Source organism: Taudactylus pleione, unplaced genomic scaffold (assembly GCF_031769625.1).
Source record: "Taudactylus pleione unplaced genomic scaffold, aTauple2 ptg002531l, whole genome shotgun sequence".
NCBI classification, from domain to species: Eukaryota; Metazoa; Chordata; class Amphibia; order Anura; family Myobatrachidae; genus Taudactylus; species Taudactylus pleione.
Genome location: NW_028286913.1, coordinates 26,288 through 45,275, shown reverse-complemented (window position 1 = coordinate 45,275; position 18,988 = coordinate 26,288). Strand labels below are relative to the sequence as shown.

The 18,988-nt window shown below is 47.4% G+C and overlaps 1 protein-coding gene across 1 annotated transcript; it reads right to left on the bottom strand.

The window, feature by feature from the left end:
* Positions 1-1,129: 1,129 nt before the first annotated feature.
* Positions 1,130-4,104, bottom strand: LOC148431279 (uncharacterized; the record flags this gene model as incomplete). The annotated part of the gene is made up of 1 exon (XM_088466133.1): positions 1,130-4,104. A coding segment is annotated over one exon (1,296 nt), but the record flags the coding sequence as incomplete, so codon positions are not given.
* Positions 4,105-18,988: the final 14,884 nt, after the last annotated feature.

Here is an 18,988-nt window from a genome sequence, read left to right as displayed (position 1 = left end):
TTCTGTGTAATCTGCAAGACAAGGGTACTATTGCTTGGCAGAGAGTAGTGTGAACAATGTATAGCAATAATAAAACATTTACGAGAACATTTATGAGAAAGAAGACACAAGTTTAAGGACTAAGGGACTCATCGCCTATGTGGTCTAGAATGGGCATTTATTTTAAATGCATTCATAATGAAATGTAGTATTTGTTATTGTCTAGGAAAACTGATATTGTCTCTGTAACTTATGTGAAGAGTAAGAGAATGCAGACAAAAGCTGTAATTATATAAAAAAGATGGGAGTAAATTTTTTGGTTGCTGCAAAGGAGGGGGATAAAAGGGATAAATTTGTTGAGTAAAGTAGGGACCAGATACGTAGGGGGTGGGCCATAGCTAGGTAAGCTAGAAAGACAAGAAGTATGTAAGATTTTAATAAAAAGGAGGGAATTGTAAAAGCATTAAAGCCATTTTTAGTTCTAAGCAGACTTCATTTAAGCTTGTAAAATGTAACATGTACGCACAAGGTCATGTGATAAGGAATATTTATTCAAATGCTTATTTTAAGGCATTTTGCTGTTAAAGAATAACAGGCTTCTCTGAGAATAGTTGAATTTTTAACATGTATTCTGAACAGATGTGTTGCCTAAGAAACTTGAAAATATGTGAACGTTTGGGACATTAAAGAGGGAGAGATACAGAGACCATGCATGTGTCCTGTATTTCTCTCCAGCAATTCCCAGCACCTTGACAGTCACCAAGAACTTCAGTCCACTGCCTAAGGGCATAGACATCTTCCCTCAGCTGATACACCATTTAGATGATGTATGTAGTGCGGGTGCTGATACATGTGATGATGACTGTGACTGCTTACACCAGGAGAGGTGAGAGGGGTGAGGACCATGTACAATAAGGGTACAGTCACATAACTGTGACTCAGACATGGACACTTGTGCTGATACACCATTTAGGAGGTGTATGTAGTGCAGGTGCTGATACATGTGATGATGACTGTGACTCCTTACACCAGGAGAGGTGAGACGGGTGAGGACCATGTACAATAAGGGCACAGTCACATAACTGTGACTCAGACATGGACACTTGTGCTGATACACCATTTAGGAGGTGTATGTAGTGCAGGTGCTGATACATGTGATGATGACTGTGACTCCTTACACCAGGAGAGGTGAGAGAGGTGAGGACCATGTACAATAAGGGAACAATCACATAACTGTGAGTCAGAATAGATACAGTATACATATGATTATAATAAAAGATACATTGTAGATACATCAGAGTGTATATGAGCTGCAGAATAGATACAGTATACATATGAGGTATATAATAAATGATACATTGTAGACACCACAGAGTGTATATGAGCTGCAGAATAGATACAGTATACATATGAGTATAATAAAAGATACATTGTAGTAACCACGGAGTGTATATGAGCTGCAGAATAGCTACAGTATACATATGAGTATAATAAATGATACATTGTAGACACCATGGAGTGCATAGACTAGATACAGGAACTATATGAGGATTATAAAAAGAGATACATTGTACAAAATGTTATAGAGGGGTGATATACAGGGATAGTGACGGATAGTGACGGATGTAATAACCTTAGAGAAGATACCATGGAGTGTTATAGGAAAAAGCTCATGTGTGTATGTAAGAGGGGAGTAGAATAATGAGGAGGCAATGTGTACAGAGGGGTGACATACAGGGAGAGTGATGGATGTAATAGCCTTAGAGAAGATACCATGGAGTGATATAGGAAAAAGCTCATGTGTATATAAGAGGGGAGTAGAGTAATGAGGAGGCAATGTGTACAGAGGGGTGACATACAGGGAGAGTGATGGATGTAATAGCCTTAGAGAAGATACCATGGAGTGATATATACAGACATGAGCTTTTTCCTATAAGAGGGGAGTAATGAGGAGGCAATGTGTACAGAGGGGTGAGATACAGGGAGAGTGACTGGTGTAATAGCCTTAGAGAAGATACCATGGAGTGATATAGGAAAAGGCAATTTTTTAAACATGTTGATTTTGGATTAAAAATTGAAATTTGTAGGACAGTACATAAACAAATGTCAAGTTTGATTATGAAATTAGCTGGTCACAGATGGTATTCAATGTGTGTTACACTGTTTTTTTTTTAAACTGTTTAGAAAACCCACTTCGTTATTGCACACTTTGTGTATTACCACAGTTAGTTGCCTCCTCAGCTAGCTGCCCCCTAAGACTGAATGGTAAGATATAGTATGGCTGATAAGACACATGACTACATCTGAGCCAATTGGTCAGCGGAATGAAATGCAGAGTGATGAAAGGACATACATAGCACTGTGTGTGTGTGAGTATATAACAGGCAGTGTGCTACTATAATCTATGCTTCACTGATCCCCATCACACACAGGTAATGACAATTACAGTAACTCATTACATCACATATGTATAACATCAGATGGAAGATGTGATGTTCTCCACGATGGACTGACATTGGGAATTTGTCTCCACATGGATCTCTTGGTTAGAGTACAAGGAGACTGAGGACTTATTGCTTTTGGTTAGCAACAAAAAATACATCTTTCCCTCCCTGCTCTTTCCTGTCTGTTCTCTTCTGTTGTCCATGACTGTGTAATATATACTTCCCTTTATTACGGGTTTATTGTTGTGTGGAAAATGTACCAATGTTTAGTCTACTGACGGCGCTGTGTATTGTCCATTTTGCTATTACTGGTACACAAAACACAAAAGATTAGCCAAAAGATTTGAACAGTTTGAATTATTTAAAGTATTGTATTTTATGTCTATCAGCTCATGTTTTTTTTATGTGTTATTTGATGTGTAACAAGATCTGATTTCTGTGTAAAACATTTTCTACACTCAGAGCATGGAAATGGTTTCTCCCCTGTGTGACATTTTTGATGTCTAACAAGATGTAATTTTTCTGTGAAACATTTCCCACAATCAGAGCATGGAAATGGCTTCTCACCTGTGTGACATCTCTGATGTCTAATAAGTGCTGATTTCTCTGTAAAACATTTCCCACACTCAGAACATGGAAATGGTTTCTCACCTGTGTGACATCTTTGATGTCTTTTAATAGCTGATTTATCTGTAAAACATTTTCCACACTCAGAGCATAGAAATGGTTTCGCACCTGTGTGAAATCGCTCATGTACAACAAGATGTGATTTCCGTGCAAAACATTTCCCACACTCAGAACATGGAAATGGTCTCTCACCTGTGTGACTTCTCTGATGTGTAACAAGAGGTGATTTATGTGAAAAACATTTCCCACACACAGAACATGGAAATGGCTTCTCACCTGTGTGACTTCTCTGATGTGTAACAAGAAATGATTTCCGTGCAAAACATTTCCCACACTCAGAACATGGAAATGGTTTCTCACCTGTGTGACTTCTTTGATGTGTAACAAGAAATGATTTCTGTGCAAAACATTTCCCACACTCAGAACATGAAAATGGCTTCTCACCTGTGTGACTTCTCTGATGTGTAACAAGAGGTGATTTCTGTGAAAAACATTTCCCACACTCAGAACATGGAAATGGTTTTTCACCTGTGTGACTTCTCTGATGTTTAACAAGTTCTGATTTCTGTGTAAAACATTTCCCACACTCAGAACATGGAAATGGCTTCTCCCCTGTGTGACTTCTCTGATGTATAACAAGATGTGATTTTCTTTTAAAACATTTCCCACACTCAGAACATGAAAATGGTCTCTCACCTGTGTGAGTTTGCTGATGTTTAACAAGATTTGTTTTCCTTGTGAAACATTTCCCACACTCAAAACAGACAAAGCTTTTATCACCTCTGTGAGCTGTATTGTGTGAAGCAATATTGGAGGTATCAGGGGAACATTCCTTATGATTAGAGGGATCAGATGATATATCTGCACTGTGAGGTATTGGATGCAAATTTAGAGTACTGGGGATGTCTCCTGGAGAATCCTGAATGATGTTATCTTCTTTATCTTCTATTTTAAAATGTGGACACAAAATTAGATCTCCCTCCGAGGTATTGTTGATTGTGCGTCCATCTGTTGGAAATAAAATGTATGGAAACAGAATTATTTCTGTTTTATTTTAACTAGGAACAGATCTTCCTACTATTACTAAGTTCTCAAGGTTTAGTGGTTTTATTTAGTTTTCCAGATTACAAGTAATAACGATACATTTACAAAATAAAAAAGATGACTATTGTCTGAAAAAATAAAATACTGTGCACAAGTTTTAAAATTCGGAAAAAAATGCTGCAAAGAAATAATGCTTTCACACATAGAAATGCTCATATTTTAATTTTACCAATTAACAAAATGCAAAGTGAATGAACAGAAGAGAAATCTAAATCAAATTAATTTTTTGGTGTCACTACCCTATGCCTTCAAATCAGCATCAATTCCTCTAGGTACACTTGAGGAAAGTCAGGGATTTTGTAGGATATAGTCAAGTGTAGGATTACCCAATCATAGCAAAGAGGTGGTAATAATAATCACTTTCATATGTTGGTTGAAACACAGTAATTAAACACAGTGTATAGTAGTAATGTGCAGCATATACTGTGGGTGAGGGGTATAGGCAGCACATAAGGGGGTGTATAGTAGTAATGTACAGCATATACTGTGGGTGAGGGGTATAGACAGCACATAAGGGGGTGTAAAATAGTACTGTGAAGCATATACTGTGGGTGAGGGGTATAGACAGCACATATGGGGTGTATAGTAGTAATGTGCAGCATATACTGTGGGTGAGGGGTATAGGCAGCACATAAGGGGGTGTAAAATAGTACTGTGAAGCATATACTGTGGGTGAGGGGTATAGACAGCACATATGGGGTGTATAGTAGTAATGTGCAGCATATACTGTGGGTGAGGGGTATAGGCAGCACATAAGGGGGTGTTTAGAAGTATTGTGCAGCATATACTGTGGGTGAGGGGTATAGACAGCACATAAGGGGGTGTAAAATAGTACTGTGAAGCATATACTGTGGGTGAGGGGTATAGACAGCACATATGGGGTGTATAGTAGTAATGTGCAGCATATACTGTGGGTGAGAGGTATAGACAGCACATAAGGGGGTGTATAATAGTACTGTGAAGCATATACTGTGGGTGAGGGGTATAGACAGCACATAAGGGGGTGTAAAATAGTACTGTGAAGCATATACTGTGGGTGAGGGGTATAGACAGCACATATGGGGTGTATAGTAGTAATGTGCAGCATATACTGTGGGTGAGGGGTATAGACAGCACATAAGGGGAGTATAGTAGTAATGTGCAGCATATACTGTGGGTGAGGGGTATATACAGCACATAAGGGGGTGTATAATAGTACTGTGAAGCATATACTGTGGGTGAGGGGTATAGACAGCACATAAGGGGGTGTAAAATAGTACTGTGAAGCATATACTGTGGGTGAGGGGTATAGACAGCACATATGGGGTGTATAGTAGTAATGTGCAGCATATACTGTGGGTGAGGGGTATAGACAGCACATAAGGGGAGTATAGTAGTAATGTGCAGCATATACTGTGGGTGAGGGGTATATACAGCACATAAGGGGGTGTATAATAGTACTGTGAAGCATATACTGTGGGTGAGGGTTATATATAGACCATAAGGGGGTGTATAGTAGTACTGAGCAGCAAATACTGTGGGTGAGGGGTATATGCAGCACATAAGGGGGTGTATAGCAGTAATGTGCAGCATATACTGTGGGTGAGGGGTATAGACAGCACATAAGGGGGTGTATAGTAGTAATGTGCAGCATATACTGTGGGTGAGGGGTATAGGCAGCACATAAGGGGGTGTATAGTAGTAATGTGCAGCATATACTGTGGGTGAGTGGTATAGACAGCACATAAGGGGTGTATAGTAGTAATGTGCAGCATATACTGTGGGTGAGGGGTATAGACAGCACATAAGGGGATGTATAGTAGTACTGTGCAGCATACATTGTGGGTGAGGGGTATAGGCAGCACATAAGGGGGTGTATAGCAGTAATGTGCAGCATATACTGTGGGTGAGGGGTATAGACAGCACATAAGGGGGTGTATAGTAGTAATGTGCAGTATATACTGTGAGTGAGGGGTATAGACAGCACATAAGGGGGTGTATAGTAGTAATGTGCAGCATATACTGTGAGTGAGGGGTATAGACAGCACATAAGGGGGTGTATAGTAGTAATGTGCTGCATATACTGTGGGTGAGGGGTATAGACAGCACATAAGGGGTGTATAGTAGTAATGTGCAGCATATACTGTGGGTGAGGGGTATAGGCAGCACATAAGGGGGTGTATAGCAGTAATGTGCAGCATACACTGTGAGTGAGGGGCATAGACAGCACGCAGCATATACTGTGGGTGAGGGGTATAGGCAGCACAAAAGGGGGTGTATAGTAGTAATGTGCAGCATATACTGTGGGTGAGGGGTATAGGCAGCACATTAGGGGGTGTATAGTAGTAATGTGCAGCATATACTGTGGGTGAGGGGTATAGACAGCACATAAGGGGGTGTATAGTAGTAATGTGCAGCATATACTGTGGGTGAGGGGTATAGACAGCACATAAGGGGGTGTATAGTAGTAATGTGCAGCATATACTGTGGGTGAGGGGTATAGACAGCACATAAGGGGGTGTATAGTAGTAATGTGCAGCATATACTGTGGGTGAGGGGTATAGGCAGCACATAAGGGGGTGTATAGTAGTAATGTGCAGTATATACAGTGAGTGAGGGGTATAGACAGCACATAAGGGGATGTATAGTAGTAATGTGCAGCATATGCTGTGGGTGAGGGGTATAGACAGCACATAAGGGGAGTAAAGTAGTAATGTGCAGCATATGCTGTGGGTGAGGGGTATAGACAGCACATAAGGGGTGTATAGTAGTAATGTGCAGCATATACTGTGGGTGAGGGGTACAGACAGCACATAAGGGGGTGTATAGTAGTACTGTGCAGTATATACTGTGGGTGAGGGGTACAGACAGCACATAAGGGGGTGTATAGTAGTAATGTGCAGCATATACTGTGGGTGAGGGGTATAGACAGCACATAAGGGGTGTATAGTAATAATGTGCAGCATATACTGTGGGTGAGGGGTATAGACAGCACATAAGGGGTGTATAGTAGTAATGTGCAGCATATACTGTGGGTGAGGGGTACAGACAGCACATAAGGGGATGTATAGTAGTACTGTGCAGCATATACTGTGGGTGAGGGGTATAGACAGCACATAAGGGGGTGTATAGTAGTACTGTGCAGTATATACTGTGAGTGAGGGGTATAGACAGCACATAAGGGGGTGTATAGTAGTAATGTGCAGCATATACTGTGAGTGAGGGGTATAGACAGCACATAAGGGGGTGTATAGTAGTAATGTGCTGCATATACTGTGGGTGAGGGGTATAGACAGCACATAAGGGGTGTATAGTAGTAATGTGCAGCATATACTGTGGGTGAGGGGTATAGGCAGCACATAAGGGGGTGTATAGTAGTAATGTGCAGCATACACTGTGAGTGAGGGGCATAGACAGCACGCAGCATATACTGTGGGTGAGGGGTATAGGCAGCACAAAAGGGGGTGTATAGTAGTAATGTGCAGCATATACTGTGGGTGAGGGGTATAGGCAGCACATAAGGGGGTGTATAGTAGTAATGTGCTGCATATACTGTGGGTGAGGGGTATAGGCAGTACATAAGGGGGTGTATAGTAGTAATGTGCAGCATATACTGTGGGTGAGGGGTACAGACAGCACATAAGGGGGTGTATAGTAGTAATGTGCAGCATATACTGTGGGTGAGGGGTACAGACAGCACATAAGGGGGTGTATAGTAGTAATGTGCAGCATATACTGTGTGTGAGGGGTATAGACAGCACATAAGGGGGTGTATAGTAGTAGTGTGCAGCATATACTGTGGATGAGAGTTACAAACAGCACATAAGGGGGTGTATAGTAGTAGTGTGCAGCATATACTGTGGTTGAGGGGTATAGGCAGCACATAAGGTGGTGTATAGAAGTACTGTGCAGCATACACTGTGGGTGAGGGGTATAGGCAGCACATAAGGGGGTGTATAGTAGTAATGTGCAGCATACACTGTGGGTGAGGGGTAAAGGCAGCACATAAGGGGGTGTATAGTAGTAATGTGCAGCATATACTGTGGGTGAGGGGTATAGGCAGCACATAAGGGGGTGTATAGTAGTAATGTGCAGCATACACTGTGGGTGAGGGGTATAGACAGCACATAAGGGGGTGTATAGTAGTAATGTGCAGTATATACTGTGAGTGAGAGTTACAAACAGCACATAAGGGGGTGTATAGTAGTAGTGTGCAGCATATACTGTGGGTGAGGGGTATAGGCAGCACATAAGGTGGTGTATAGAAGTACTGTGCAGCATACACTGTGGGTGAGGGGTATAGGCAGCACATAAGGGGGTGTATAGTAGTAATGTGCAGCATACACTGTGGGTGAGGGGTAAAGGCAGCACATAAGGGGGTGTATAGTAGTAATGTGCAGCATATACTGTGGGTGAGGGGTATAGGCAGCACATAAGGGGGTGTATAGTAGTAATGTGCAGCATACACTGTGGGTGAGGGGTATAGACAGCACATAAGGGGGTGTATAGTAGTAATGTGCAGTATATACTGTGAGTGAGGGGTATAGACAGCACATAACAAGAGATATGGTAAGAACTTACCTTTGTTATCTCTGTTTCTACGAAGTCCATAGGGTCCACAGGGTTGACCTTGGGGTTATAGCTGGAACAGGATCCATGGGCACCACACAGTTAAGCTTTTAGCTTCCAGGATGCACTTGGGTCCTCCTCTATACCCCGCCCCCGAGCCACAGGCACCTCAGTTGGTAAGCAGCCTAGGCCGGAGGAGAATATGGAACAGAGAGAAGGAAGACTGGAACACACAAGAAACCATACTCACAGCAATAGGAGACGGAAAACCGGTGACCAGCCACACAGCCCATTTGAAGCCAGGTGCGTCAGGGCGGGCGCCCTGTGGACCCTATGGACTTCGTAGAAACAGAGATAACAAAGGTAAGTTCTTACCATATCTCTTGTTTTCTACTTCAGGGTCCATAGGGGGTCCACAGGGTTGACCTTGGGGATGTCCCAAAGCAGTACAACTAAGGGCGGGGACGCTCCTGTGCTGAAAGGAGTACCCGGCGCCCAAAGGATGCATCCTGAGAGGCAAAGGTGTCAAACGCATAGAACCTCAAAAACGTTTGAATTGAAGACCAAGTGGCCGCCTTACACAGCTGAACAGCAGAAGCGCCACGTCTAGCAGCCCAAGAGGGACCCACAGAACGAGTGGAATGAGCCTTAACAGAAGCTGGCACAGGTAAGCCCTCCTGTGCATAAGCCTCACAAATAACGGAACGAAGCCAACGGGCTAACGTTTGTTTGTTGGCAGGCCAACCCCTCTTGTGAAAACCAAAGAGGATAAACAAGGAATCAGACTTCCTAACCGAAGCCGTCCGGTCTACATAAATTCTAAGCGCCCGGACCACATCTAAGGAAGTCTCACCAGCTGAAAGATCAGGGGACTGAAAAGCTGGCACAACAAGTTCCTGATTAATATGGAACTTCGAGACCACTTTGGGCAAAAACTCAGGACGAGTGCGGAGCACCGCTCTGTCCTGGTGAAAAATCAGGAAAGGAGGGCGACAGGAAAGCGCCCCCAATTCAGACACCCTCCTGGCCGAAGCAATTGCCAGGAGAAAAACCGTCTTAAATGTCAGCCACTTGAGCTCCACCGCCTCAAGAGGCTCAAACGGAGGACCCTGCAGGACCCGTAGCACCACCGCCAAGTCCCAAGGAGCCACAGGAGGCACAAAGGGAGGCTGGATCCTGAGAACACCTTGGAAAAAGGTGTGAACGTCTGGTAGTATTGCAATCCGCCGTTGAAACCACACGGACAAGGCGGACACATGAACCTTCAGAGATGCAAGGCGTAAGCCGAGATCCAATCCTGACTGAAGAAATTCCAAGATCCTAGAAACTCGGAACACCTGAGGATCATAAAGTCTGGACTCACACCACTGAAAGTAAGTGTGCCACACTCTGTGATAAATCCGTGCTGAAGCAGGCTTGCGTGCCCTGAGCATGGTACCAATAACCGAACTGGAGAAGCCCCGAGACCTCAAGACGGCTGTCTCAAGAGCCACGCCGTCAAAGACAGCCGACCCAGATCCGGGTAAAGGCAGGGCCCCTGAGACAACAGGTCCCGACGTTGAGGAAGAAGGTACGGAGCGTCGATGGAGAGGCTCCTGAGATCGGAGTACCAAGGACGTCTGGGCCACGCCGGAGCTACCAGCACGAGAATGCCGCCGTCCTGCTTGAATTTCCGCAGAACCCGAGGAAGCAGGGATATCGGAGGAAACAGATACGCCAGGTGAAACGTCCATGTCACCGACAGCGCGTCCACCAGACTTGCACCTGCGTCTCTTGTCCTTGACCCGTAAACGGGCAACTTGTGATTGTGACGGGAGGCCATCAAGTCCAGCTCCGGCAGTCCCCACCTGTCCACGAGTAGCTGAAACACCTCTGGGTGAAGCGACCATTCCCCGGGATGCACGTCGTGACGGCTGAGGAAGTCCGCCTCCCAATTGAGGACTCCGGGGATGAAGACCGCCGAGATCGCTGGAATGTGACCCTCCGCCCAAGACAGGATACGAGACACCTCCGACATCGCTGCCTGACTGCGAGTTCCGCCTTGGTGATTGATATACGCCACCGTGGTGGCGTTGTCGGACTGCACCTGTACCGCCCTTCCGTGAAGAGCGGGGCCGGACGACTGCAGGGCCTTGTATACTGCCCGCAGTTCCAGGATGTTGATGGGGAGAAGTGCTTCTTCCGCTGACCAACGACCCTGAAGCGACAAAGAGCCGGTCACTGCCCCCCAACCCCGGAGACTGGCATCCGTCGTGAGCAGGACCCAGTCCGGGATCCAAAATGGGCGCCCCTCGACCAGATGAGCTGTCTGAAGCCACCAAGCCAAAGATAGCCGAACGTCCGGAGACAACACCAGCACCTGAGAGCGGATCCGGTGAGGTAACCCGTTCCATTCTGATAGAATCAGCCCCTGCAGGGGCCGGGAATGGAACTGGGCAAATTCCACCATGTCGAATGTCGACACCATGGACCCCAGAACTCTCATAGCCGAATGGACCGACAGGCGGCAACGGCTCAGGCAACTGCGTATCCGCAGCTGTAGGGAGGCGACCTTCTCCGGAGTCAGGAAGATCCTTTGCTGACGCGAATCCAGCAGGGCTCCCAAATGAACCATCCGCTGTGATGGAATCAGAGAGGACTTTTTCCAATTTATCAACCACCCGTGTGCTTGCAGGCAAGCGATCGTCAGGTGGAGATGTTGAAGCAGTACCTCCGGGGAGCTCGCCAGCAACAGGAGGTCGTCCAGGTACGGCAGCAGCCGTACATTCTGGTTCCGAAGATGTGCGGCCATGACCGCCATAATCTTCGTGAACACCCTCGGTGCCGTGGAGAGACCAAAGGGTAGCGCCCGGAACTGATAGTGGTGTTGAAGGATAGCGAACCTCAGATACCGCTGGTGTGAAGATGCTATCGGAACATGGAGGTAGGCGTCCTGGATGTCCAGGGACACCATGTAATCCCCCGGTTCCATCGCCAGAATGATGGAACGTAACGTTTCCATCCTGAACTTGGGAACTCTGAGGAATTTGTTCAGAGACTTCAAGTTGAGGATAGGGCGATGAGAACCATTGGGTTTCTGCACCAGAAACAGAGACGAATAATACCCCGTCCCTCGTTGTGATAGAGGAACGGGAACAATGACCCCTGCTTTCAGCAAGGACTCTATTGCCTCCTGAACCTGTAACGCCTTGGTCTTGTCCTGAGAAGGACTTGTGCAGAAAAACTGGTGGGGTGGTCTGTGCCGAAAAGACAGGGCGTACCCCTGGGAGACCACTTCTCGAACCCAGGCATCCGTGGTGGTATTGTGCCAGCACTGGGCAAATAGAAGAAGTCGGCCTCCCACTCTGAGGTCCCCCAGAGGGAGGCCCGTCCCATCAGGCCGCAGGTTTATCTTCCTGCTTGGAAGAAGGGCGCCGAGCACTCCAGGCTTGCTTCTTGGGTTTAGAGGCCGTCTTACTCGCAGACTGTCTCGGGAAGGACTGACCTTTCGCCTTACCCTGAACCCGAAAGGAACTAAAAGCCGAACTCCGAACCTTAGCAGGCAGTGCCGCCGAAGGGAGGAAGGCCGACTTGGATTTAGACAGGGTGTCCACTATTTTGTCCAAGTCCGGACCAAATAGTAATTCCCCATTGAAAGGTAAGGCCTCCAGACCTTTCTTTGAATCAGAGTCCGCTCTCCAGGACGGCAACCATAAGGATCGGCGGGCAGACACCGCTGCAGCCGATACCCGCGAGGTCAGCAGACTAGCATCTAAAGAAGCTTCTCCAATGTAAGAAGCAGCGTCCCTCATTTGTCCCAACAACGCCCGCTGGACATCCGGAGCGTCGTCCGGGAAGGTATCTTCCAATGCATTGGCCCACCCCTCAATGGCCTTGGCCACCCAGGAAATGGCCATGGACGGTCGGGCCACCGCCCCGGAGAGGGAGTAAATAGACTTTAAGCAAGTCTCAACTTTCCTGTCCGTGGGATCCTTCAGCGAGGATATCGACGGTAATGGTAAGGTGGCGCCCCGAGTTAAACGGGTGACATGGGAATCCACCGCCGGTGGAGTTTCCCATTTTTTACAATGTGCCTCAGGGAAGGGGTAATTAGAAGCCAACCGCTTCTGAGGAAGGAATCTCTTACTGGGCGCCTGCCAAGCTACCGCCATATGATCCGTCAACTGATCCGACAGGGGAAACACCGCAGAAGCCACCTTAGTTTTTTTGAAACTAGGAAACTTCGACTTAGGAACCGGTGCCTCATCCTCTATAAGAAGAGTAGCTCGCACCGCCCTAACTAGTGCTCGCACATTAATGGACGACTTGGTATCCATTTCCTGGACCGAGGCGTCCGAGTCAGTGTCATCAGGGACCTCCCCATCATCTGAGGAACCCTCTGAGTCCGATACCTGAGCAGCCCGTGTCATGAGTGGGCGTTTAGAAATCCTAGAAGGCATGTCAGTCTGCAACATTGACTGAAAAGCCGAGGAAGCGGCCGCCAAATTTTGCACGGAGTTGGAGAGCACATCCACCCATGGTGGAGGCGTCGCCATAGGGGCCTGAAAAGGTACCACAGGCTGCTGCGGCACAGGGGAAGCCTGTATATACATAGGCAACCCCGCATAGGGACCAACTGATTGAGACCCAGGAGGACTCCGCAATAACTGCGGGACACCCGGGGAATGGGGGATGGTCGGCTGGGGCACCGCCCTAGTAGGGAGAGCAGTCGGGACCGACAGACGGTCCGCAATAGACACCAGCACTTGAGAAAACATCGCCCACGGTGGTTCCTGCGCCAGAGAAGGTCTGGATGGGCCAGGAGCCACCTGGCATCGACTACACAGGCCATCCTGTGACAAATCCTCCCTATCTACTCCTGCAGAACAGCGTCCGCAGGAGGCCAACACCGGAGCCACTGAGCGCTCAACCTCCTCGTCTGACATGACAGAATATATTATATATCTGGCACCAGGGTAGAAGTAAAACGCACTCACCGGTGTGCTGAACAACAGCCCACAATATGGCACTGAGTAGCACACAACTGTATGTGACGGACCTCACAAATACGTGATCTATATAAGTGAGGTCAGTAGAAACGCCCCTCCCCCACACACCTGCAGGGCTTGTAGGAGAAGTAAAGGGATAGGTATAAGCTGACAGTAAGCGGAAAATAAGCACAGACAGGCAGCACTAGCAAAAGTCACATACCATGCAGGAAGATATACTCACTGCACCTTTACACTACAATCAACCTGCCCAGATTCAGTGTCTGGGAGGGCTATAGTGCTGTGTACGCTGTCCTTAATCAGGGGAGAGGTACACAGGGGGACCGGTCCGCGTGCTCCCTGAGATCTGCGCTGCCACTGGGAAAATGGCCGCTGGAGACCTCAGAGGAGGAGTGGCCGTGTAACTGCAGCTCAGCGACGCCAGACTGCGTGCTGAAAGGCGCGCTGAGCTGAGGGGAGGAGCCGCTGAACAGGGAAGGCTTCCTCCCCTGGCTGGCCATAACCCCAGGGATGCTGGCTTCCCGCTTGCCCCTTTATCCCTGGTGGTCTAGTGGTCCCACGGGTTATGGGGGGGGCCCGCCGCCACTGCCAGCAGCCTCCGGTCTGTCCCCCGGACCGGAGGCTAAAGGACTGCATTTAAGGCATTCCGCGCGCCGCCGCTAGCCAGCGACGCGCGGCTTACCTGAATCCCCGGCGACTCCGGCAGCAGTCCTGGGAGGTAGACAGAGTCCGGCTAGTACGGACTCTGCCCTCCCGCCGCGATCCCCAGATCAGTACTGGCGTCGCGGCGCCAGTCGGGGATCAGAGCGGCAGCGTGGGCGTCTGTACAGACAGCCCTTCGCTGCCGTCTGTAGTAAAAATAGATTAAAAATAAATAAAATCTAACTTAAAATAAAAAGCTTCTGGGGGCTGCTCCTGCAGCCCCCCTGCGCGGTGACCGACTCCGGCCGGGCACCAGCTTACACTGAGGTGCCTGTGGCTCGGGGGCGGGGTATAGAGGAGGACCCAAGTGCATCCTGGGAGCTAAAAGCTTAACTGTGTGGTGCCCATGGATCCTGTTCCAGCTATAACCCCAAGGTCAACCCTGTGGACCCCCTATGGACCCTGAAGTAGAAAAGGGGTGTATAGTAGTAATGTGCAGCCTATGCTGTGGGTGAGGGGTATAGACAGCACATAAGGGGTGTATAGTAGTAATGTGCAGCCTATACTGTGGGTGAGGGGTACAGACAGCACATAAGGGGATGTATAGTAGTACTGTGCAGCATATACTGTGGGTGAGGGGTATAGACAGCACATAAGGGGGTGTATAGTAGTAATGTGCAGTATATACTGTGAGTGAGGGGTATAGACAGCACATAAGGGGGTGTATAGTAGTAATGTGCAGCATATACTGTGGGTGAGAGGTATAGACAGCACATAAGGGGGTGTATAGTAGTAATGTGCAGCATATACTGTGGGTGAGGGGTATAGACAGCACATAAGGGGTGTATAGTAGTAATGTGCAGCCTATACTGTGGGTGAGGGGTACAGACAGCACATAAGGGGATGTATAGTAGTACTGTGCAGCATATACTGTGGGTGAGGGGTATAGACAGCACATAAGGGGGTGTATAGTAGTAATGTGCAGTATATACTGTGAGTGAGGGGTATAGACAGCACATAAGGGGGTGTATAGTAGTAATGTGCAGCATATACTGTGGGTGAGGGGTATAGACAGCACATAAGGGGTGTATAGTAGTAATGTGCAGCATACACTGTGGGTGAGGGGTACAGACAGCACATAAGGGGGTGTATAGTAGTAATGTGCAGTATATACTGTGGGTGAGGGGTATAGACAGCACATAAGGGGGTGTATAGTAGTAATGTGCAGCATATACTGTGTGTGAGGGGTATAGACAGCACATAAGGGGGTGTATAGTAGTAGTGTGCAGCATATACTGTGGATGAGAGTTACAAACAGCACATAAGGGGGTGTATAGTAGTAATGTGCAGCATATACTGTGGGTGAGGGGTATAGACAGCACATAAGGGGTGTATAGTAGTAATGTGCAGCCTATACTGTGGGTGAGGGGTACAGACAGCACATAAGGGGATGTATAGTAGTACTGTGCAGCATATACTGTGGGTGAGGGGTATAGACAGCACATAAGGGGGTGTATAGTAGTAATGTGCAGTATATACTGTGAGTGAGGGGTATAGACAGCACATAAGGGGGTGTATAGTAGTAATGTGCAGCATATACTGTGGGTGAGGGGTATAGGCAGCACATAAGGTGGTGTATAGAAGTACTGTGCAGCATACACTGTGGGTGAGGGGTATAGGCAGCACATAAGGGGGTGTATAGTAGTAATGTGCAGCATACACTGTGGGTGAGGGGTATAGACAGCACATAAGGGGGTGTATAGTAGTAATGTGCAGCATACACTGTGAGTGAGGGGCATAGACAGCACATAAGGGGGTGTATAGTTGTAATGTGCTGCATATACTGTGGGTGAGGGGTATAGGCAGTACATAAGGGGGTGTATAGTAGTAATGTGCAGCATATACTGTGGGTGAGGGGTACAGACAGCACATAAGGGGGTGTATAGTAGTAATGTGCAGTATATACTGTGGGTGAGGGGTATAGACAGCACATAAGGGGGTGTATAGTAGTAATGTGCAGCATATACTGTGGATGAGAGTTACAAACAGCACATAAGGGGGTGAATAGTAGTAATGTGCAGCATACACTGTGGGTGAGGGGTATAGGCAGCACATAAGGGGGTGTATAGTAGTAATGTGCAGCATACACTGTGGGTGAGGGGTATAGACAGCACATAAGGGGGTGAATAGTAGTAATGTGCAGCATACACTGTGGGTGAGGGGTATAGACAGCACATAAGGGGGTGTATAGTAGTAATGTGCAGCATACACTGTGGGTGAGGGGTATAGACAGCACATAAGGGGTGTATAGTAGTAATGTGCAGCATATACTGTGGGTGAGGGGTATAGACAGCACATAAGGGGGTGTATAGTAGTAATGTACAGCATATACTGTGGGTGAGGGGTATAGACAGCACATAAGGGGGTGTATAGTAGTAATGTGCAGCATACACTGTGGGTGAGGGGTATAGACAGCACATAAGGGGTGTATAGTAGTAATGTGCAGCATATACTGTGGGTGAGGGGTATAGACAGCACATAAGGGGGTGTATAGTAGTAATGTGCAGCATACACTGTGGGTGAGGGGTATAGACAGCACATAAGGGGGTGTACAGTAGTGATGTGCAGTATATACTGTGGGTGAGGGGTATAGACAGCACATAAGGGGTGTATAGTAGTAATGTGCAGCATATACTGTGGGTGAGGGGTATAGACAGCACATAAGGGGTGTATAGTAGTACGGTGCAGCACAATGTGGGTGAGGGGTATAGACAGCACATAAGGGGGTGTATAGTAGTACTGTGCAGCATATACTGTGGGTGAGGGGTACAGACAGCACATAAGGGGGTGTATAGTAGTAATGTGCAGCATACACTGTGGGTGAGGGGTATAGACAGCACATAAGGGGGTGTATAGTAGTAATGTGCAGCATATACTGTGGGTGAGGGGTATAGACAGCACATAACAAGAGATATGGTAAGAACTTACCTTTGTTATCTCTGTTTCTACGAAGTCCATAGGGTCCACAGGGTTGACCTTGGGGTATAGGTTGGGAACCAAATCCGGGCACCACGCAGTTAAAGCTTTTAGCTCCCAGGATGCACTTGGGTCCACTCTCCCTATAACCCCACCCCCAGCCAGAGGCACCTCAGTTTGTAAGTAGCCAAAGGCCGGAGGAGGAGAAAAAAAGAGAGAAAACTGGAACACTCGATAACCATACTCACAGAAATGGGAGACGGAAAACCGGTGACCAGTCACACAGCCCATTTGAAGCCAGGTGCGTCAGGGCGGGCGCCCTGTGGACCCTATGGACTTCGTAGAAACAGAGATAACAAAGGTAAGTTCTTACCATATCTCTTGTTTTCTACTTCAGGGTCCATAGGGGGTCCACAGGGTTGACCTTGGGGATGTCCCAAAGCAGTTCAACCAAGGGAGGGGACGCTCCTGTGCTGAGAGGAGAATCCGCCGCCAAAAAGGAAGCATCCTGAGAGGCAAAGGAAAACAATGCCTAGAACCTTAAAAAGGTGTAGACAGAAGACCAGGTGGCCACCTAGCAAGGCAAACCAGCCAAGGTGCCACCGCGAGCCACCCACGAGGGTTACATGGCCCGAGAAAAAAAACAAGCAGCAACAACAGAAAGGCCTACCCATGGGTAGGCCCCTGAAGAAGACATACGAGGCCGTCCAGCCAACATATGGCCATAGGCCGGCCATCCTTTCCTGTTAAAACCAGAAATCTCAGACCACCAATAAGGAGTCCGATTTCCGTCAGGAACTTGAATGGATCACATAAATCCACAGAGGCCGGACCACAGTCAATGAGGCCACACCAGCCGAGAGGACTGGGGACTGAATGGCCGCACCATAAGTTCCAGAATAATATGGAACCTGAAAATCACTAAGAAGAAACACAGGGTGAGAGCAACTCACACCCTAACAAGATGCCCTCCAGAAGAGGGAGCCACATGAGAACGCTCCCAATTCCGACACTCACCTGGTTGATATAAACTCCCTGATAGAAAGAGAGAAAGCCAAAGCAATAGACCATGTAATGGCTATTACAACCAGCGGTTCCATTAACTTTCCCCGGAGTTAACGAAGAACCACTACTAACTCCCAAGGAGACCCTAGGGAGGACAAATGGAGGCATAATCCAGAGAACACTCCAAAGGATGAACTGGATATCAGAGCGGAGCAATTCCATAACCTAATCATACTGACAGTGTAGAGATCTGCACTGTCAGGAAGGCCAGGCCGAGGGAGAAACCCAAGCCAGCCGGAAGGAATGCCAGAAAATCTGGAAATCCTGGACACCAGAGGATCGTATTGATAGGTATAATACCATAAGAATTATGGCTGCCACAGATTGTGGTAGGTCCCAGCAAAAGCTGATCCATGTGCTCCAATCATTCCAACGATGACAACGCCATGGAAGCCGTAAGACCACTATAGGGACGTAGTCAAAGACAAACGACCCAGGTCCAAGGCAAACCCCAGGACCCTGAGACAACAGGTCTGGGTAGCGAAGCATCAGGAATGGAGTATCGATGGAGAGACTCCGAAAAACCAAGTACCCCTGACATCTGGGGCAATCAGGAGCCACCAGCAGGAAAGCATCTCTGTCTCTATTGAAACACTTCCCTCTAGGAAGAATGGA